Source organism: Lissotriton helveticus, chromosome 5_1, assembly GCF_964261635.1.
Source record: "Lissotriton helveticus chromosome 5_1, aLisHel1.1, whole genome shotgun sequence".
Lineage (NCBI taxonomy): Eukaryota > Metazoa > Chordata > Amphibia > Caudata > Salamandridae > Lissotriton > Lissotriton helveticus.
Window position 1 is genome coordinate 1,368,180,022 of NC_136065.1, and position 23,629 is coordinate 1,368,203,650.

Consider the following 23,629-nt stretch of genomic DNA (forward strand, 5'->3'; position numbering starts at 1 on the left):
TTTGGAAGGCTTCAAGAACCTTCCTCGGTTGTGGGCCTTCTTGTGTGCAGACCAGGATTTCATCTGCGCAGATGGTTTTAATATCTTTATACAACAAATCTGGGGTAACTTTAGTCCATCTAAGACGACGTCTCCCATCAGTTGTGCTTACCCTACCGGAAATGAGATTTGGGCCAGCATTAGCTATCCAGGGACCCCTCAAGTGAACAGTGAGTGGGTTATGATCACTGAATTCACTATGTTCAATGGCAAAGGAATCCACAAAGGACTGCATTGAGGATGTTATTAATACATAATCAATAAAAGTTCCCCTACCATGCCCCTTAAAAGATGGAATCTCAAAGCACTTTGTAGGGTCCGTCAATGCCATGGTCGGTGATAGATCTAAATCATTAAGTAGATCATTAAAAAGTTCCCCCTCTGTCGTATGTTCCAAATGCATACCCTCTAAGCGCGGACAATGCAAATCCGAGATACTTTTCAGAAGAAGATCCCCACAGGGGTGAACATTAAAATCACCCATTATCATAAGATTATGGGTACAATCCCTCATTGAATTTCTAATAAAAGTATTCAGTGCGGATATCTGACTGTTAACTGAGCATGGATTGACAGCATTATAAAAATTGACCATACCAGACATAGTTTTCTCCCATTAAAATTAGACCAATAATACCAGAATTGCTTGTTATGGCTCTGCGAATTTTACACGATAACGCAACAGAGATGAACGTAACCATTCCCCCCTTTGGTCTTCCCCTAGTTGTTGCTATTGCAGGCACATAAAATGCTTTATAACCATTCAGAAAGTGGTCACATTCAACTGACCAGGTCTCCTGCAAACAGATAACCTGAAACTGCTTGATGTTCCTAGTCCAATTGCAGTCCTCCATCTTAGCACCCAGTCCAGCAATGTTCCAAGAAATTACATTGTTACCAATCAGTTTTGCCCGTGTGCTTTCCTCATGTCCCATTTCATCCAATGTCTCTGTTACTTGTCCATCAGATTCCTCGCGTCAATCGCACGCCTCCAGGCCTGAGAGTAAATCAAATCTATTCTGCGTTACAACATTGAACCCATTCATACCATGACTATCAACATTGTACCGATATGCTGCTTCAGGAACCGGAGGCTGAATAGGGATAAATGGACCAGTTTTCCCGCGATTAGGAGGGGCTTTAATTAGATGGGTATAAAAGTAACCAAGGGCACGTACACACACACTGTTCGCATTGTAAACTAAAGAGGCTGCTCTTAATAAAACTGTAGCCACGTGTTGGGGATGTTTGAAATTAACTATAATACAATCCCCACTAGATGTTTTCTATGGGCGGGCCAATCCAGTTCACCCTTCGAGTTGACAAAATGTGATCAGAGTAAGCAATTGGGAAGCCACATTGATTATTCAACCATGATACCGTTTTATTTTTTAATGAATCATGGGATTCCTCATAGGGCTGAGCTGAGTGAAAATCAATGAGCGGAACATTTGTTAAAACAGCCACATAGGGTGCACAATCAGGAGGAAGGTTGATGTAGCGACTTTTCTTTACTTGTCTAATATCCGGGTTACCTTCAGGAACTACTGTAGCCTGTTTATTCTGACCGGTTGAAAATGGAGAACCAAGTGGAGCGGATTCAATTACAGCTATTTTCTGACTATTCTGCTGTGAAGGCATTCTACCAGTACCCTGCCCATCTCTATTATGACCCTTGTCCACAGCCTTAGGTTTTACGGCTGCGGTAGAAGACAGGTGTGTTGTTATCAGTACACCTAGTCTCTCAACTTCTAGGCCCACACTATCCAATTTGGCTGTCAGGGGTTTCATTAACTCTTCAATCTTTGCCTCTAATTTTTCTTCAAGAGTACTGATCAATAAGGCAAATTGCTCCAGATTAATATTTATGGCAGCTACATTGTTACCTACATGTGAAACAGATCCACTAACATGGCTATTTGGCACCGGTTGCGCTATTTCTACTCTTTTCTTTCCATGCTTCCCCCCGCGTTTAGTCAGTGGCTTTCTACATGATCTCACTGGTCTAGGAGAAGGGGAAGGCAAAGGCTGCTCCGATGCCTCAATAGATATGTAGGATACATTTTCCTGGAAGTCAGCACGAACCTGTGCTTCAACCGCTATAACAGATCTATTGCTTACTTCTGTTATATCAACTATGGCTGAGTCTACAGCTAGGGACGGCATATCATCATCTGGCACCCGATCACTCCCACGACCTAATGAGGCCCTACGGTCGCTATTGATTTGAGTCACCTTTTTTACCAGATAGTTATCCATAGTACCTGGCCCAGATGCGGTGTTAACTTTTATTGCTTTAGACATCGTCCAAGTTTTGGAAAAGACAACAGGCTTCAAATGCACTTTACCCGTTAACAAATATAATATAATAAAAGTCTCACTTGGGAGTGCAAATCCTTGAGTGCAGGCCCAAAGTCCGTGGCCCAGCCCGGCCTCCTCTGGCCTCTGAGGGCCTAAGAGGGCCCGCCCTTTGCCCGGGCTTAGCCCGGCAACGCCCGCGCGCGTCCGCGACGTGGAGAAAGCTTCCGTGCTTTAAGTGCCTCCTGGCGCGCTACAGGCGAAAGTGGGTGGACCAGCAAAGCAGCACTGCAACCTGGGAGCTGCAGTCTCCCCCAACTGCGGCCGTACAACGATGGAGGAACGGTGGCAGAGGAGACCGGCAGCGTCAGGGACCCAGGAGTGGTGCAGCAGGTGAGGCAGTGATGAGGTATCCGCAAAATGCCCCAGCAGTAATGCCCCTGCTGTCGGAAGCTTTTCCCCGCTCCACCGAGGGAGCTTCCGTGCTTTAAGCGCCTCCTGGCGCGCTACGGGCGGAAGTGGGCGGACCAGCAAAGCAGCACTGCAACCTGGGAGCTGCAGTCTCCCCCAACTGCGGCCGTACAACGATGGAGGAACGGCGGCAGAGGAGACCGGCAGCGTCAGGGACCCAGGAGTGGTGCAGCAGGTGAGGCGGTGATGAGGTATCCGCAAAATGCCCCCGCAGTAATGCCCCCACTGTCGGAAGCTCTTCTCACAAAATTTCAACCAGAACACTCCCTTCCAGCTCGATTGTTTATACATCTCATAGGGATGATGGCCTCTTGCATTTTTATAGTGCCCCATGCAAGACTACAAATGCGTCCTCTCCAAGAGTCCTTAGCACGCCAATGGACCCAGGCTCAAGGTCAATTGACAGATCTAGTGTTGGTGGATGGTCGTACTCCTCGCTCTCTGCAGTGGTGGAACACCAAAAATCTTTCCAAAGGGCAACTGTTGCTAGAGCCAGTTCCTCAGATAGTCTTGAAAGCGGACGCATCGCTCTCCGGCTGGGGAGCCCACCTATGGCAACACACTATGCAAGGCGGGTGGACACCACAACAAAAGTTACTCCATATCCACCACCTGGAGTTACTAGCCATAATCCTAGCCTTAAAAGCATTTCAAAGACAAATATCAAACAAGACTGTATTAGTCCGCACGGACAACATGACAGCCATGTATTACATACAGAAACAGGGAGGAACACACTCCCTGCAACTCTCTCAGCTGGCACAGAACATATGGCGGTGGGCTATACCTCAAAACATATTCCTCTTAGCCCAACATGTTCCAGGGGTACAAAACACCATGGCAGATCTGTTAAGTCTGAATGCAAAAACAACAATTGATGGACAGAATGCAGAACAATGTGATACATTCACCCCAGTACAAGGATCTGGGCCTAAATCCATCATTTTTTTGCACTCAGGCCCAGGTCCTTGTACTGGGGTGAATGTATGACATCGTTCTACATTCTGTCCATCAACTGGGTTTTTTGCGAGATCTGTTAAGTCGTCAAACACAACAGATCTACGAGTGGTAACTTCATCCGCAAGTTCTTTAACTGTTCTTTCAGATGTGGGGACAACCTCAAATAGACCTTTTTGCCACCCACAAAAACGCCAAATGCCCAAGCTTCGCCGCCAGATATCCACACCCACTGTCCAAAGGCAATGCGATATGGATGAACTGGTCGGGCAGATTTGCGTACGCTTTTCCACCTCTCCCACTCATGTCACTAGTAGTACGCAAACTACAGCAGCATTCTCTAACCCTCGTCCTAGTTGCTCCAACGTGGGCCCGACAACCGTGGTACACCACACTGGTGGAACTTTCTGTAGTACCGCACCAAAAACTATACCTATCTCCACGCCGCTTAACCCAGAACCATGGAGAGATCAGATACCCGGACCCAGCTCAGCTCAACCTTGCGATCTGGCTCCTAAAAATACTAGAATTCGGTTACCTTAACCTTCCTCCTGACTGCATGAACGTCATAAAAGAAGCTAGACGTCAAACCACTAGAGCATGCTATGCAGCCAAGTGGAAATGTTTTGTGATATATTGTCACAACAACAATATCAATCCCCTAGATATGTCTATTCAACACATCATAGGCTACTTACTACGCCTCCAAAGATGTAACTTAGCCTACATGTCTATTAGACTGCATCTTGCTGCCATAGCAGCATCTTTACAAAATAGACAGCATCTATCTGCTTTAAAAGCCTTTATGGAAGGCCTTAAAAGAATAATTCCTCTCAGAGCACCACCCTCACTGGTGTGGAATTTGAACATTGTTCTCACTCGGCTAATGGGATCTCCCTTCGAACCTTTACCTAAATGCGAACTACAATTCTTAACATGGAAGGTTGCGTTCCTAGTAGCCATTACTGCTCTACGAAGAGTTAGTGAACTACAAGCACTAACCATTCAAGAACCTTTCCTGCAAATGCATCATAATAAGGTTGTTCTCCGTACTAATCCTAAATTCCTTCCTAAAGTCATTTCTCCCTTCCACCTCATTCAATCTGTAGAACTGCCTGTTTTCTTCTCGCAGCCACTGACAGTCGCAGAAAGAGCTCTTCATACCCTAGATGTCAAAAAAGCATTGATATACTACATTGAGAGAAAACAACCCTTTCGTAAGACCAAACAACTTTTCGTGTCTTTCTCACCACCACACAAGGGCAACCCTATATCAAAATCTGGGTTAGCTAGATGGATTGTCAAATGTATACAAATTTGCTACCACAAAGCTAAACGTACGTTATCTGTTCCTCCTAAAGCCCACTCTACAAGAAAAATAGGGGCTTCAATGGCATTTTTAGGAAACATTCACTTAGATGACATCTGCAAAGCAGCTACATGGTCTACACCGCACACATTCACAAAACACTATTGTGTAGATGTGCAAACTAAACAACAAGCTACTGTGTGCCAGGCTGTACTCAAAACACTATTTCAAACTACTGCAACAGATACGGGTGGTCGCCGCTAAGGGTGGGTACTGTTATACAATCTATGCACAGTGTGTAATCTGCAGCTCATATGCCTCACACGGAAAATGGTACTTACCAGTATGCATCTGTTCTTGGCATGTAGAACTGCAGTTACACACGCCGACCCGTTTCCCCGTCTACCTTTATCTGTTCCAGTATTATCTTAATTAGATACAGCTTACATGGACATCCTTCCTTTTCTTGCAAAGCTCCATCATTTCCCTAATGGCGAAAAACAATCTGAGGATGGAGCAGATGCCCATGCGCAATGTGATCCAAAGGAGGAGTCACCTATCTCGTGACTTCCAAAGAACTTTTCAGGACAAATAAAAGTGCAAACATCCGGGCCCAACACTAGATGGCGATCTATGCACAGTGTGTAACTCTGCAGCTCTACATGCCAAGAACAGATAAGTACTGGTAGGTAGCATTTTCCTTACTGTCTGTATCCTGGTGCATAGTGTGTTTTGAGGGAGGCATAAAGAGTCTCCTCGAAAATCGAAAGTACTTCTTTGAAGAAAAACAACTTTTAACATTCAGAGCCAAAATACCAGATAGTAGGAGTGTACAAATTACAGTGATTCTGCCTAGCTAAAAAGTGAAAATGGTTACTGATAAGAAATCCTTTTTTTTCTTATTCCTAATTGTGAAACATGAGTTTTTTAACTGACTTCTCTAACCAGTCTTCTCCAATAACCACATCCACCTTGGCCAGAAGAGATAATGCTTGGGGTTGCTAGTAACTACCAATTTGAGTATGGGAAGAAAATTCCATGCAAAACACTGCATTGTAGCTCCAGCACCCAGTCTGAGTTGTCCCTGACCATGAGAGCCAATCCTCCTCAATAACTGTCTCTAATACATTTTAGACTGTAAATATAACATCCTCTAGTTAACAACATAGCACTGAAGTTTTTTAGCTGGCTAAGAGTTATCTTCCCAACAGCACTCTCCAAACCTCATGCAAGCACCTCAGAATGCCAATGGACTCCGTTAAAGTTCACAATTTCAAGATATGGCGGGCACACAGTTCAGCTCGTATTATTTTAGGTTTTTGCTCGTTTCTCCATTGTGTACTTGCAGGGCAGATTATCAAGTGCTCTTTGTAGTCCTGTTTTACTCTGTCCCACTGATCGTCCTTCTAACAAGCTTGTTGCATAATGCTGCCCCTATGTAGATATTAAATGGATTGTTTTTTGTGTGTGTTTTTTCATGTGTGAGCTCCAATTCTACAGACTCATCACTAGCATCCCTGCGAGGGTCGCATTGATATTACTCAACATGCAGGAAGCAGAAATTCACTAATCTGGTGCATCCGCTTTTGTGCTGTGTGGATTTAGGGTTTCATCTGCAGACAACCTTTGTGAAAGCTTAAAGCTCCCCATTGGTTGCCTTCTTGTCATTCATTTTCTTTTTCAATGTCTTTGTTCCTCTTCTAATTTGTCCCTCCTCTGGAGCATAGCACCTTTATGGTACTTTTGATTGCCTGAATTGTATCCTTCCATTGTTCACATGCATTGCTTTCCACGTGGTTATTGTGATATCTTAACTTATTGCAATGTTTTTTCCTTCCCACTCCAACTATAAATTACCCTCCCCACCCACTACTCCAACCAATACGAGAGAGGGAAGAGGGGACCCAATCTACACCAAAGATAATGCTATATGTGCACCAGTACATCCTATATTGGCTTGTGGTCTAGCTCTGTAAGTTAACATGTAAGGGGACCTGGGATGGAGATGCATACATTTTGGGCCTAAGGCTATGGCCTTTGTATCGTTCTTTGGTATATGCTTATATGAAAGGCTGTGATGCCCTCAGCCTTGGGGAAGAGGTACAAAGCATGCGAGTTCCAGTCTAAATAGGTAAACGATCAGGAGCTTACTTTTTCCCGTTATTTTCTTTTCAGAGTGGGCTATGTTGTGGGTTATCAGGTCCGTGGCAAGGTTATACCACAGTTTGTTGAACCATAGGGGTGTGTGGGATGGAGCCCTCTTTTTCCAATATAGGGTAGTGATATGCCTGGCCCTACCTGCAATGTGTCTGATAAACACTCAAATTGCTACGGTCATAACTTCCATGCTGACAGGTCTCGCTACCAGGATTAAGGTTCCAGGATCCTCTGGGATAGGGTACCCATAATCCCTATTATGTACCCCAAGATTTCTTTCCAGAAGGTCTGGATCACCACGCTGGACCACCAGAAGTGTATATATCTGCTCGCTGCCCCAGCACATGTCGGGTACAGAGGCTAACGTGCTTGAAGTCTGCCAGTGTTAGGTGCTATTGGTACATTAGTTTACAGAGCAGCTCTCATTGTGGGATACTATGCTGCGTTTTTGGCATCTCCCGCCATAGCCTTTCTCGTTGTTTGTGAAACATTATAGTTTCAACATGTCATTCCCATCTAGGTTGAAAGGGGAAATTCCAGGCCGATTTTCTATTTTAGATAGCTTGATACATTCTTGGCATAAATCCCTTTAAAGCGGAAAAGTTGCAAGATTGCTTTTTAAGGGGAGTAAGGGTTCTTTAAACAGGATTGCATTAGGTAGGTACAGTGCCCAGTATTGCATATGGAGATATTGGGAGTGGGTCATCTCTGAGACTTGGAATTCTTCTGTGCATTATTGAGAGGGCTTTTTGATGCCTCCCTGAAAGATTGTCCGGAACAATGCACTTCCTACTCCTGGGCGGCTATGGAAGCTGCTTCTGGGGCGAAATTCAGGTTGAGGGAGATGAGTGTTGGGAGAGGGGGAAATTGTGAGCACTCTTCTGGATGCCACCTGGCTCCATATCTCTAGAACCGTTTTCTTTGAGGTAGCAAGATCGGTATTTCTGGGTCTGTTGCTGTGCAGCCAAGGCAAATCCCAAGTAGGTTGTCACGCTATGGCTCTATCCATGTGTAGCCATGTCTTTTCCCTTTCCCTTACCACCCACTCTGAAATGTATTGTTAGTTTGCCGCCTTGAAGTATTCCCCCAGGTTGGAAGCTCCAGACCCTCCCTTTACACCATTAATAGTGTGACTAAGATGCAAGGCTTTTTGCCTCCCCAAATAATTACTTTTGTTTTCTAGGGAGTGTATATCACTGATAACAAAGAGAATGAGGACAGATACAAAGCTGGGGGAAAATATTAATCTTGACTACATCGATTCGTCCCAGTCAGGATATATAGAATGGGTTCCAACATTGGATGCCTTCTGGGACCTCTCTGTAGAGCTTGGGCCAGTTAACATTGGTCCAGTTCTCCAAGAGTCTAGTAATGGCGAGGCTCGGTATTTAATAGAGGTGGTCATCCAGTGGAAAGGGTTACGTATTGAAGCTTGGGAACTTATGCAAGTGGTATAAAGACATTCAGTATTTGCATTTTCTGTTTTTTGACCCTGAATCCCACCAATTCAGTGTGATCAAGTAGATCTACCATTGCTTGGAGTGATGAGGAGGTTGGACGTGGTGAGGAGCAAATCCTCTGCAAAAAGACGACCTTATGTGATTCCTCCTGGAAGGGAATGCCCTTCACCCTGTTTGAGGCCTTTATCTGTATGCCAGGGGTTCAAGAGGTGAGAGCTGGCACTACTGGTCCCAGTTTTACGCTTGTCCAGCATCTCTTCCAGGAAGGCAATGCTGGCCTGGTCGAATGCCTTTTCGGCATCGAGTGAAAGGATGGAAGTTGGATTATTTTGCCTGTGGGCCATGCTTTTTACAGTACTTGATTGGGATCAATCAGCCTAGGTAGCATGGGTTCTAAGTGCATTGCCAAGATTTTTGTGTAGATCTTTGCATATGTATTAAAGAAGCACAGTGGGCCTGAAGGATGTGCATTGCTTATGGTCTTAACCACTTTGGAAATAAATACACATTCAGCATCGCACAGGGTGGGAGACATGCCTGAGAGGCAATCAGGACCCTAAGTTCTCCCCCACTGCATGCTTTTTAGTGCTTGCCTGAACTCTCAAATATCTTTGGTGGCTTACTCTTTGTCTGGGGGAGAGGCACCAAAGATACAACTATTTATATCTGATAGGTGTTAATTTCTTTTTCGATATCGTGATTGAAAATTTTTTGCTGAAGGCCTCCTGCTTTTCCTATTCTCTTGTTTCCCAAGAGCCATCACTATTTGCTACTTTATCAATATGCATTTTTTTTAACCTTTGGAGGTGTATTTGCCTTGCCAGCGTGGTTCCTACTTTATCTCTTTTATCATACAAGAGTTGCACTGCTTTGAGTAGACGGTACAAAAGGGGGTGGTGATGGACTGAGCATCCGAACCAATCAAACACTCACACCCAGTCAACAGATCTGGGTTTAATCCATCACCGTTCTTTAACCCACTCTGCCACCCCAGTTCAGACATGGCCATATGCAAATCAGTCTGACCCTGTGCCTCATGGGAACAGTCCAGCCCGAAGTGCCAAGCCATGCCTTCCCTGGACCAGAAACAAGCTTCCGAGGACCGGTTTCTGGCATTACAGCCGTCTTAAGCCAGGCTTGCTTGAATCCAGTGGCAAAGTGAGCAAGGGACTCACGTCTGAGCCTACCCTGCCAACTTATGGCGAACAAAGCGGTACAAAAGGGGGTGGTGATGGACGGAGCATCTGAACCAATCAAACACTCACACCCAGTCAACAGATCCGGGTTTAATCCATCACTGTTCTTTAGCCCACTCTGCCACCCCAGTTCAGACATGGCCATATGCAAATCAGTCTGACCCTGTGCCTCATGGGAACAGTCCAGCCCGAACTGCCAAGCCATGCCTTCCCTGGACCGGATTCAAGCTTCCTAGGATAGGTTTTTGGCATTACAGCCGTCTTCAGCCAAGCTTGCTTGAATCCAGTGGCAAAGTGAGCAAGGGACTCACGTCTGAGCATGAAACATTCTGGATATATTGCAGGTTAAGTTTTCAATACAAATCCAATGCTGATAAGATGAAGAATTTGTGGTGCTATCATTAAGTAAATTCCAGTGAGAAGTACAAGGAACAAAGTACCAGTGTGGTGGTAAATCAAGGTGTTTACCAGTGGAAATACTCATCCACGCAGACTGATTGTTGAGGTACTTCAGGAACACCACTCTGAGCGCAGCAATTGGGCGGTACATCAAGATGTTTACTAGTGGAAATGCTCATGCTTTATCATGGAGATACAAAAGGGGGTGGTGATGGACGGAGCGTTTGAGCAAATCAAACAGTCACCCCCCAGTCAACTGATCTAGGTTTAATCCATCACCATTCTTTAGCCCACTCAGCCACCCCATTTCAGACATGGCTATATGCAAATCAGTCTGACCCTGTGCCTCATGGGAACAGTCCAGCCCGAACTGCCAAGCCATGTCTTCCATGGACCGGAAACAAGCATCCTGGGACCGGTTTCGGATTCATAATCCTCATCAGCCAGGCTATCTTAAATCCAGTGGCCAAGTGAGCAAGGGACTCACGTCTGAGCATACCCTGCCACACTTAGGGAGAACAAAGCGATACAAAAGGGGATGATGGACGGAGCGTTTGAGCAAATCAAACACTCACCCCCAGTCAACCGGTCCTCGGAAGTTTGTTTCCGGTCCAGGGAAGGCATGGCTTGGCAGTTCGGGCTGGACTGTTCCCATGAGGCACAGGGTCAGACTGATTTGCATATAGCCATGTCTGAACTGGGGTGGCAGAGTGGGCTAAAGAACGGTGATGGATCAAACCCAGATCTTTTGACTGGGTGTGAGTGTTTGATTGGTTCAGATGCTCCGTCCATCACCACCCCCTTTTGTACCGCTTTGGCCGCCATAAGTGTGACAGGGTATGCTCAGACGTGAGTCCCTTGCTCACTTTGCCACTGGATTCAAGCAAGCCGGGCTGAAGACGGCTGTAATGCCAGAAACCGGTCCTCGGAAGCTTGTTTCCGGTCCAGGGAAGGCATGGCTTGGCAGTTCGGGCTGGACTGTTCCCATGAGGCACACGGTCAGACTGATTTGCATATAGCCATGTCTGAACTGGGGTGGCAGAGTGGGCTAAAGAACGGTGATGGATCAAACCCAGATCTTTTGACTGGGTGTGAGTGTTTGATTGGTTCAGATGCTCCGTCCATCACCACCCTCTTTTGTACCGCTTTGGCCGCCATAAGTGTGACAGGGTATGCTCAGACGTGAGTCCCTTGCTCACTTTGCCACTGGATTCAAGCAAGCCGGGCTGAAGACGGCTGTAATGCCAGAAACCGGTCCTCGGAAGCTTGTTTCCGGTCCAGGGAAGGCATGGCTTGGCAGTTCGGGCTGGACTGTTCCCATGAGGCACAGGGTCAGACTGATTTGCATATAGCCATGTCTGAACTGGGGTGGCAGAGTGGGCTAAAGAACGGTGATGGATCAAACCCAGATCTTTTGACTGGGTGTGAGTGTTTGATTGGTTCAGATGCTCCGTCCATCACCACCCCCTTTTGTACCGCTTTGGCCGCCATAAGTGTGGCAGGGTATGCTCAGACGTGAGTCTCTTGCTCACTTTGCCACTGGATTCAAGCAAGCCGGGCTGAAGACGGCTGTAATGCCAGAAACCGGTCCTCGGAAGCTTGTTTCCGGCCCAGGGAAGGCATGGCTTGGCAGTTCGGGCTGGACTATTCCCATGAGGCACAGGGTCAGACTGATTTGCATATAGCCATGTCTGAACTGGGGTGGCTGAGTGGGCTAAAGAACGGTGATGGATCAAACCCAGATCTTTTGACTGGGTGTGAGTGTTTGATTGGTTCAGATGCTCCGTCCATCACCACCCCCTTTTGTATCTCCATGATAAAGCATGAGCATTTCCACTAGAAAACATCTTGATGTACCGCCCAATTGCTGCGCTCAGGTGGTGTTCCTGAAGTACCTCAGCAATCAGTCTGCGTGGATGAGTATTTCCACTGGTAAACACCTTGATTTACCACCACACTGGTACTTTGTTCCTTGTACTTCTCACTGGAATTTACTTAATGATAGCACCACAAATTCTTCATCTTATCAGCATTGGATTTGTATTGAAAACTTCACCTGCAATATATCCAGAATGTTTCATGTGACGGCTTAAATTCTACTGAGTAATTTTGGTCACCACAATCTAAAATACAAAAAAAGCCCCCAAGGCTTTGTGTGAAGTAAGTTTATTTGTCATAAAACAGAAGTATCTGCACAAGTCACAATCTTTATCCCCATCTGAAAGGCATTCCTCTCAGCCCTCCAACTTCCAGCTCTTGGAAACCCTTGCTCCAGAGCCTTCTAAGTTGAGCAGTGACACACATTTTATCTCCAGAGGGACAGTAGAAAGTGGGAAAAGGAACTGGGTAAGGTTAAGAAGTAGAAACTGAGTAGGCTCAAATTCTAACCAATTAACCAGCTCCACGGCCTCTCTTTTTTTAAATAAGAACTACTCAGAGAGTACTTTCCATGAGACCCCCACTAAGACAGATTCGGGCTTCATAGGTTATAGCATGTTGGAAACTTTAGTGCTGATAAAATTTCAATATATTTGCTGAATATCTGCCTCTAATTAGTGACTAACCACTTTATCTACAGTTGTCAAACTTTCTTTCCCAAGTGCTGAGTCATGACAGCTTTTCAGTATCCCCAAAGACTATGTAGATGAGCTCCCTTTATTTATTTTTTTATTTTTATTTTTTTATTTTATTTTTATTTTTATAAAGACCTTTATTGTATTACAGAACTCTTACACAGTATCAAGCCTACAACCCGTGGGGCCGGCTGCATCTTGTTCATGTTGACATACACTTGAGAAGTACACAGCCCATATGCCGACATCCCTGGGGCCCGGCGGCGTCCTGTAGCAATACGTGTAAACAGTTCTCATTTCCTATACGGAGTTTCATTGGTCTGATTTTATATTTTGTAACATAAACAACCTTAACAAGAAGTTATCATATTCGGTCATTGGTCATAAAAGTGACAGGCGTATTCCCCAAATCCAGTTGACATTGTACGAACAACTAAAATATGGGAGCATCGCCAATACCCACTGGTATGTTATTACCATATTCTTTCACAGTCTTACAGATCAAATTATCAATCACGAATTAGAAATTGACATCCATCCCGCCCACCCTTCTCTCGCCTTCTCATCCTACCCCTGGTAAGCCCCTGGTCCCTTCCACAGTCCCTTCATTATCCTGTTCCCATGTCCTCCTCCCCTTCTTCATCTGATGTCAATGCGTCATCTTCCTCCAGTGGCTCGCATATGTCTCCCCGGTACCCGTTCCATTGAGACCATAACTTATTCCATTTTCGTGGGGCTCCCTTTATTTTAACGTATGGAAATGTATTGAACATGAATAGCCTGAAAATCCGTCATGAATTCAGCCTTAATCGATCTATGTTGGATATACCTGCACTATGCAAGTCCTATGCTGATTGTATAAGAGATTACATGTTAAGGTGGCATTACATGTCCGTTCACTCTTTACTACAGGACTGATCCTTCAAAGTACATGTTTGATCTCTTCATCAAATAAATCTTTAATATCTTCTGAACCTTTGTTTTCTACCTTAGCTTTGCTCTCTAAAAGCTACAATTTTGGACAGGCAGAATTGAACATAGACCAATAATTTAATATACAGAAACCATAGTTAAGAAAAGAGTGAAATAGTTTTTTGGAACTAGTTATCAACTGGAAAGAAACATTGTGCTATTACATGGAGGATATGGACTTGCATTCCATTTTGATTTTAGTGCTACTTAGATATAACGTTGTTTGCTTTGTGTTTAATTTTGTAATTGCTACATATAGCTCCTGTCCTATATCAGCATATATTCCTAACAAATTTGTCTAATTACAACCTATGTTATCACTAGTATAATGCAGCGTAGTTTGAATTAAAATATCAATCCCAAACCATGTACTAACCTTGCATACCTTTATGCCATAAGTCTTCCAGCCAGAGATTTGGCTTTTAGCATATTTCCAGCAACAGGTCCATCTGCTTTGCCCCGTCCCAATTAGCAGTATCTTTTATACCTGATAGTCTATGGTGAGAAGGAAGGTCTGCTGATACTTAACTCTTTTTCGATTTGCACTGAAATATGTGCAATACTTCAGTTCAGTTTTCAGGTAATATATGGAAGCTACCGATGTTTTATTTTGTCAATTTCTGTGATACTGATGGAACTGATCAATGTCATTTATCGTTGCTGACCCTCTGCAAAATTGAGCTGATGTTGAGAGGAAAAATGTGATCTACAGAACAAGACAAAAACTACATGACAAATGAGCATACATTTTTCAAAGCTGAGAAACATGTTCTGCAAAGTACAAAGGAGCGGTAGTAGTGTCTAATAGATCGCACCTCAGAGGACAGTGTATAGTCATAGATGACAAACAAATATTTGGCTATGGTGCCACTCAGGGTTACAAATGCACCCTACTGCCTTGGATGCATGAACATACAGCTACTGTGAACACTGGCTGTGTAACGCAATATATAATACAAGTACCCCGGCATTCACCAAGTAATATCTGTTTTTCTTTGTATCCAACCTTTATAAGCAAAAATTCATTTCATTATATCAACATATCACTGATGACAAGCAAAGATGGATTCATAAAAATGATGTATCTTTTTAATTTAGCAAAGCAATAAATTAGAACATCACAATTTTCATACAAGAACCATAGGGACCTCCTATACTTTCAATAAGACAACAATTAAAAGACTAATCGTAAAAGATGTTTGAGGCTCTATAGTCTTGATCCAACAGCACAACAGCCGACACGTGTTTCGTCACATCCGGTGACTTCCTCAAGGCTGCAAAGATAATAACATGGTCTCATGTTTTGTATATATTCTAATATGAAAGTTACCCCTATTATACTGAGACCTTTTCATCAAGGAATTGAATAAAAAATCATTACACTAAAAAAGTGCAAGAAGAGAACAAGAAGGGAGTGCAACGAAATCCAAATACAGTGAAGTCTCCAAAGAACGGTGGAGAGACCAAAATTGTGCTTATCACATCTGAAGAGAAAGATCAAAAGCAGCAGAAATAAAGACCCATTACCAAGTGGTATACAGTATATCCCAAGTGAAGCTTACACGCCAAACAATGTGTTAAAGGTCCCTAGTGTTTAAGGTTCTCAGTCACTAACCTTTCAAAGAAATATTTTACCCAGAATTGGTAGATACTGTTTGTTAAGATTAGATACAGACCGTGTCCACGATGCTCTGCAAAGTGCTCATTAGAATTTAACATGCATGCCTTCTAGACCCTAAACTTATGATAAGCTCTCTAGTATTATCCATGCACAAACAGTGTTTATGTTAACCTGCAATAAGGCTTTTGTTAAATGTAGTGTTGCACTTATGTTTTATAAAAAGCCTAAAAGCTATTCCACATTCTCCACAAGAGCAGCTCAAAACTCTAAAAACAAAATAAAACCAATTTCCCTTTCCAAAATGCAGTAATCTCAACCTGACATGCAAGAGCATGCCTCCACAGTTGTGAGGGAGACTGGCAACTTCACTGTAAAGACTAGTTGGTGCAGACCATTGTCAAGGTGGAATGTGCTTTGAACCCTTTTTCAGAAGTCGTCTTGGAATCTCTAAAGGAAATTTACTTCTAGGAACTACTGAAATGATTCCAGAAAGTCTGGTTATTTCATTATACCCTGTAGATTGTGTCACCAGATTTTGCCATTAGTCTATATAAACTCAACACGATTCTTCTTGTGGAATCATTCTATATTATGGTGTTCGCTCAATCATGAAGGTCATGCATAAACAAGTACCATCTGGTATCTCGAAGATTTCTACTTCATATACTATTGAAAGAGCACTCGATACGTATCCATTACTGTGATCAGAGGTCTGCTTTTTTACCTAAACTCTATTGAGTGTTTGTAGAGGTTTTGTTGTATGATCGCTTATGTACATTTTGAGGAAAGACAATATTTACCTCTCGTTAGAAAAAACGTTTGTAAACATCACTTCGGGAATTTCGAGTATTGCGCCTTCGGGGCCCCGCGGACTCGGTTGTGGGGATGGGGGCCAATGCCTTCTGGCGCCGTAGGCCTCCCTTGGCTCCAGGCCTGGATCCGGATCGGCGCCCTTTGACCTGATTACACCTCCACCGGCGCAGTTTCCTCCGGCACCAATACCGCCTTTGAGGCCGGTCGGCCCCCGGCTGGCGTCTACCCCGGCCATCATCCCGGCATGGACCCGGATCGGCATCGCCGAATCCGTTTCCGAGAGGGGTTTTTGTGCCCCTGTTCACTCCTGGGCTCCCTTTTCAACCAGAATGGCACCCAGAGGATGAGGAAGAGGACTGGGAGGGATCAGGTGACCCTCTGACCGACCAGTTAGATGAACAGGACTGGAGAGAGTAACTGGGGGATGCCAGTGGTCTAGACACCTCCCCTGACCTTGGCATGTTGTCTCCTCTTACTGTGGCTACAGAGGAGGGAGCATCGTACACAGTGGTGTTGCGTAGAGCGGCTGAGGCTCTCAACCTCGAGCTTCCTACGGCGGTAGTCAAGACTAACCTCCTGACAGAGGTGCTTTAACCGGCTGCCTCGGAGCCCCTGCTGCCGTTTAATGAGGCCCTCACTGATGTCCTTTTGGGCACGTAGTCCAGGGGGCTCACGTGGACAGGATGATTGACCACCGCCCTGCTCCGTGCGACCCGACTTTCCTCTCCCAACACCCCACCCCTGAGAGCTTGGTGGTCCAAGCCTCCACTTCCAAGGGCGCATTCCCTACCACTCCACCGGAAAGGGAATCCAAGAAGCTTAACCATCACTTCCGCCAGCTTAGGACTGCTGTCGGTAAACACTGCATGTCTCTTCGGCCATTAGTCCCACTCTGTGTGGGATACGGTTGCGAAGGTGCTCCCTCAGTGTCTGGAGGAGGCCCGGGCAGTGCTCTCCCAGTCTGTCGCCGCCGGAAGGGATGCGGCAAAATGTACCCTCCATTGTGGGCTGGAAATCGCCGACTCTCTGGGCAGGACCATTTCAACATCAGTAGCACTTTGTCGCTATGCCTGGATGAGATCGACTGGCTTTTCGGGGGATGGCCAGACCACCTTGATGGACATACCCTTTGACGGCCGTCCCCTTTTTGGTGACACAGCAGACAATGCTCATTGATTGTTTCAAGGACTCAAGGGCTACGGCCAAGTCCTTGGGCCTCTCCACCAGCCCTGCGCAGTCTGCTTTTCACCCCTTTTGTGACTACGAAGGGGTGCCCCGCTATGTCCAGCCCAGAGCCTCAGCGTGCAGCCTAGTTAACCAACCTTTGCATGGCTGGGGACGTGGGAACAACCGTCGTGGTTCCGGGGACCAGCGGGCGGGCCAGTCCACCATCCCCCCTCTGCAGCAGCCTCCAAACCTTACTAGTCTGACATGTCAGGCCCATCAAACACCAGTGGGCGGCAGGATTCGCCATCACCTCCCCCCACTGTTGCACCATCCCGACGGACAGGTGGGTTTTGCAGATAGTCTGAAGGAGCTACTCCCTCCCCTTCGAGGCTACCCCCCCAGCCATGCCACCGCAATACCACCGCATGTTGGAGGATGACCTGGCCCTTCTCCAGCAGGAAGTTATGGCTCTTTTGGCCAAAGGGGCCATCAAGCGCGTTCCTGTCCCAGAAGTAGGTTTTGGTTGTTATTCCCACTACTTTCCGGTCCCCGAGAAGAACAAGGGCCTGCGTCCTATCTTGGATCTCAGGAACGTCAACCGCTTCCTCCGGAAGGAAAAGTTCAAGATGTTGATGCTTGCTTGGGTCTGGTCTCCCCTCGACCCTGCAGACTGGATGGTAGGGTTAGACTTGCAGGACGCTTATTTTCACATCCCTGTCCTGTAAGCCCACCGGCGTTACCTGCAGTTCACAGTAGGCCACGAGCATTTTCAGTTTACCGTGCCCCCCCCTATGGCCTTACCAGTGTCCCTCGGGTGTTCACGAAAGTGATGGCGGTGGTCGCAGCTCATCTGTGCATATCAGGAGTTTCAGTCTTCCCCTATTTCGACTACTGGCTGTTGAAGGCGAGCTTGCCCCAGGCAGTCACCTCACACCTCCAGACTACGGCCGACCTCCTGCATTTGCTGGGGTTCTCCATCAAAGTGCTGAAGTCACACCTAATTCCATCTCAGAAGCTCCTCTTCATCGGAGCGGTTCTGGACATGACGCGGTTTCGGGTCTATCCTCTCGAACAGCGAGTCCTGGATATTCGGGCTATGATTCCGATCTTTCAGTCTCTATCCCGGGTTTCAGTCAGAATGACCCTGAGGCTGCAGGGCCTCATGGCCTCCTGAAACCTGCTGGTCGATCATGCCAGGTGGCATATGCAGGCTCTGCAGTGGGACCTGAATTTCCAGTGGGCGCAGCATTAGGGGAATCTGCCCAATTGCGTCCAGATCTAGGAGGGCACTGCACGATAATTGCAGTGGTGGCTCATGAACCAGGTCTGGGTCAGCGGCAGATCCCTCTCCCTTTCCCCAACCAGAACACACGGTTGTGACAGACGCATCCCTTCTGGGATGGGGCGGCCACATGGGAGAGGTGGAGATCAGAAGCCTCTGGTCTCCGGCGGAGCCCGAGCTCCACATCAACCTTCTGGATCTTCGGGCGATCTGTCTTGCACTAAAGGCATCCCTTCCCTCTGTCCGGGGAAGAGTAGTGCAGGTGTTCACAGACAACACCACTGCCATGTGGTACTACAACAAACAGGGCAGGATGGGGTCGTGGACCCTATGTCAGGAGGCTCTCCGCCTCTGGACATGGCTGGAACATCAGGGCATATCCCTGGTGGTTCAACACCTGGCAGGTTCCCTGAACGCCAGGACGGACAAACTCAGCCGCAGGTGCATGATGGATCACGAATGGTGTCTTTACTCGGAGGTGGTGCAAGGTCTCTTTCAACAGTGGGGAGATCCTTGGTTAGATCTATTCACCACTGAAGAGAATGCTCAATGTCAGCATTTCTGCTTGTTGGAATTTCCAAGGCGGCACTCGCTAGGCGACGCTTTTCGACGCGAGTGGAGTTGTGGTCTGTTGTACGCCTTTCCGCCTATACCACTTATGCCCAGAGTGCTGAAGATCAGGCGCGATCGGGCCCAAGTCATTCTTGTGGCTCCAGATAGGGCACAGAGAGTTTGGTATTCCGAGCTGCTCAACCTGGCCATCGGTCCTGCAACCCGTCTGCCTCTTCAGGAGGATCTTCTGTCGCAGCAACAGGGGACGGTCCTCCACCCGAACCTGTCCAGCCTCCACCTCCTTGCGTGGAGATTGATCAGAGGCAGTTGACGTCATTCGACCTGCCTCCCGAAGTCTGTGATGTAATTCTTGCAGCCAGGCGTCCCTCCACTAAGACGGTATACGACTGCTGGTGGATCAAATTTGTGGTATGGTGCACAGCAAAGGCTGTGGATCCCCTCTCTGCCCATCTTTCATAGGTTATTTTGTTCCTTCTTTCTTTGGCGCAGCAGTGCTGTGCTCTGGGCACTATCAAGGCCTATCTCTAGGCCAGCTCTGCCTTCCTTTGGCTCCCAGATCAGCCTTCCCTTTTCAAGTCCCCAGTGGTAAATCGTTTCTTTGAAAGGCATAACTCATCTCTTTCCTCCTATTCCTTTTGTTATGCCTCAGTGGGACTTGAACCTAGTTTTAACTAATTTAATGTGCACTCCCTTTGAGCCGCTTCACAACAGTCCTCTGAGGCTCTTAACTCTCAAAACTGCTTTCCTCATGGCCATCGATTGAGTGAGCTCCAGATGAGTGAGTGAGCTCCAGGCGCTTCTTCTACATCTCCTTTTCTATCTGTGCATCCGGACAAAGTTGTCCTCAGGACTCGTCCATCCTTCCTACCCAAGGTAGTCACTGCTTTCCACATCAGGCAGACTATCACTTTGCCCACCTTCTTTTCACCTCTGCATCCTTCGAAGGAGGAAGAAGAGGCTCCACCGTCTGGACCAAAAACGTGTGTCTTCCATTTATTTGAATCGCACCAAACAGTTCTGGGTGGATGACCAGCTCTTTGTTGGGTACGTGGGCACCAAGAAAGGTTGGGCCGTACACAAACGAACTATCTCCCGATGGGTCGTTTTGTGTATCAAAGCCTGCTATTCTTTGGCTAAGAAAGAGCCTCCAATAAAAAGAGTTAAAAAATAAAATTAAAAAAAGGAGCCTCCGGTGGGGCTGCGTGCCCATTCCATCAGGGCGACGGCGGCAACCACTGCTCTGGAACGTGGCATTCCTCTGAATGACATCTGTCAGGCAGCTACGTGGGCTTCGTTGCACACTTTTACGAAGCCCTACTGTCTTGACAGTCAAGTCCGGAGAGATGGCTTCTTTGGCCGTTCTGTTCTCCAGGACTTTCTGGTGCGATCTTAGTTCGTGGACCCACCTCCGGGGTTGGTATTGCTGGGGTATCTATTCTAAGGTAAGGAATCTATAACAAACGTGTTTCTTTCAGATGAAGAAGTTACTTAACTTCGGTAATGATATATCTGTAAGAAACATTAGTTAGTTATAGATTCCTCATCGCCCCACCCATCCCCCCCGTTCTCCGAACCGATTTCTAGGGTTAAGGTTATCTTTTCAGGGCCCTAGTTTTCGGCACCAGTAGTCAGTGTCTTGCATGGCTCTGCGTTTCGGGCGCCGAAAGTCGTGTATAGAACTAATGTCAGCGCGCGAGGGCGGCATCTAAGTAGCTGCCGCAACGCCATCCTTGCGACACAATGCCAATGACGATTGTGGAGCCAACTTCCGACGCGCAGAGTTACTGCTGACGAAAACATTTCCGGATCCAGTCTGACACCTGGGGGTAATTCTAAGGTAAGGAATCTATAACTAACTAATGTTCCTTACAGATATATTGTTACCGAAAGTACGTAACTTGTTTGTTTAGTCTAAAGCTCTACACAGAATTTTACTTGTGTTATGAACTAATTCTTCATCTTTTACAGCTACGGAACTGGGCTTTCTTGACTGAGTAAATATTACCCAATATAGACTTAACCAGACCCAAATAAATTCTTCCTGAAGAGAGATGCTACTTTCAAATTCACTCAACATCTCTTCAAAATATATAGTGGATTATTCCAAGACTAAAAATATTCCCGTTAATATTTGAAGAATAGAATCTTGTATCTCAGAACAAAAGTGTACAGCATTTGAGGAATTCATATATTTGACAGACATGATGTACATTCCCGCAGACAAAAACCAGCATTGAGTTGCCATCCAGCGACCCTTTCCCATTGCAGACATTTATAGGGCTGTAATGTGGACAAGTCTGCATGCTGTTTGAAAGCTTTAATAAGTGGATACGATGCAACTTTTGGCCGTGGCATTTGGCATAACTTATTTGCTTGAAGCCTCGAGGACCATGCCCTGCCTTCTCCATCCCAATTGTTTAGCTTCTGAATTTGTATTAATAAGTAAATCATACTAAGGGAAAGGAGAGTGACAGAGTAAAATAAATAAAAATACCTCATTGGTAATCATAGTAGTTTTTAGTCCTTGCTCTCTCTTCTTTGCAACACCAGTAAGCTATGCCTGCAGAAGTTATTCCTTGCTTCATCCTTTTGTCGAAGAAACATACTTACATTTCGGGGATAGATGATGATGTCGGGGTAACGAAGGGCTCGTGCATTAAGGTATTCTGCCAGAAATCTCCATAGAATTGGTTAGAAGCGACCATTTTTCTTTAGAGAATCATTCTGGTGTTGCCTTCAGCGCAAGGTAATTGTAAATCAGTTGGCAAGGTGGGAGAACAAGAACTAAGAGTACTGGAACCAAAATGAAGGTTGTTTTTAGTATTTGCCAGTCATCTTCATAAATCTTTATAATTTAATATGGTCTGTCTATATTGCAAAACCCATCAGAGTTTTCTGGTGTTACACATATAGAGCTAAAGTTATAGTTTGTCCTATTCACAGTTGTTTCAACACTTCTAAGTGTCACGTCCATGTTATATCCTGACTCGCTGATTAGCGATCAGCTGACTTTTATTAAAGCAAATTGTACATGTGATGCTTCGGAAATACTTATTTAGAATGATTCCATGTTGTCATATGTAAAGGTTGGAACTGGAGGTGGCGGCAGAGGGTGACTCTTGGAAGTATGTCAGATTTCTATGTTTCTTGTTCACTTAAATTTCCATTTGTTTCCATTTTAGTTGCACACTTTACACTGCTCCCTAGAAAGGTGTGCTAAAATATCTGACTGGAATGAGAAAAACACATTATCACTCGATATTGAGGTTGGGAAATGGACTTAATTGCAGGAAAATAACTTATTTGTGGCAGAAGGAAAATGCCTTGACACCTTATAAATATTTATCAACCTAAAGAATTTTCAAGTGGGCATTGTAGGCTTACATGTGCTTATATAGATAGACGATTTTCAGAGTTGCGAGTTTTTAATTTGTTTTTCTTTGAAAATCGCAAATACATTAAATTTGTAAGTGGAAATCTTCAGCAAAAACATTTGCTACTTTTAAAAATATCTTGTTTTGTCAAATCCCCAGACCTTTGGATTGTTAAACTGCGCAAAAGCTTGAAAAGCAGAGTGGAACTATGTTTTCTAGTTGGTTTTCCTAAAATAAGACTAACCACTCTCTTTCTAGTAGTCTTTTAGAACATTCCACAAAAGTAGTTGTGGTTAGGCATCATTAATCCTGCTAAGTATTCTGTTGGCAGATTTTTAAAAGCAACTTTGCGGAATTCAGTTATTACTTTCTGTGGGCATTAATGCTTCTTATATAATCGATTGTCCAATAGACCAAACTGCTGTCAGGTTATGGCTCACTCCTCTGCATGCCACTTTATTGGTGTCCCACTGCGACAATGAGAAATGATCAAGATGAAACATGAATTGTGATGCAACTGCAACCCTCAAAATTGTTGTCATGTTAACCAAGAGATCTTGATGCAAAAGAGTACTAGCAGGATGTAAAGACTCCCTTAAACTTGTATAGTTAGCATGTCCCCTGATAGCTGGGTGGAAACTGTCTCTTTACTGGCTGCAGCTGGAACTCGTGTGTGTTTTTTAAGTTTTGTTGTACTTGTGCACAGTGCTTGTTCTTAACAAAAATAAAACTGAAGAAGGATTATGCTTGTGTATTTGAGTTGATCATTTCGGATCTGTGTCAACAGTCAACTTCAAGCAACTTTATTGTGCAAATGCCTAATGGTGGTTTTAATGTAATTCTTTGTTTCCAACCTGCAGAACATACTGCCTCAAAGGCAAGTGCCAAAGAAGCAGAGAAGATTGCCTCTGCTCTGCCGCCCATTGTGCCAAATGTGGAGTTTATGTCACGGAATGCCCAGGGTAGGT

General features: G+C 45.5%; 1 protein-coding gene across 22 annotated transcripts in view; it reads left to right on the forward strand.

The window, feature by feature from the left end:
• Positions 1-23,629, forward strand: part of ANKS1A (ankyrin repeat and sterile alpha motif domain containing 1A) — a 1,080,152-nt gene that overhangs the window by 446,356 nt on the left and 610,167 nt on the right. For all 22 annotated transcript variants that reach the window (XM_078644289.1, XM_078644292.1, XM_078644288.1 and 19 more), the window contains one exon: positions 23,522-23,623. In XM_078644289.1, coding sequence (XP_078500415.1) covers positions 23,522-23,623 — 102 coding nt within the window. The remainder of the gene's footprint in view (positions 1-23,521; positions 23,624-23,629) is intronic.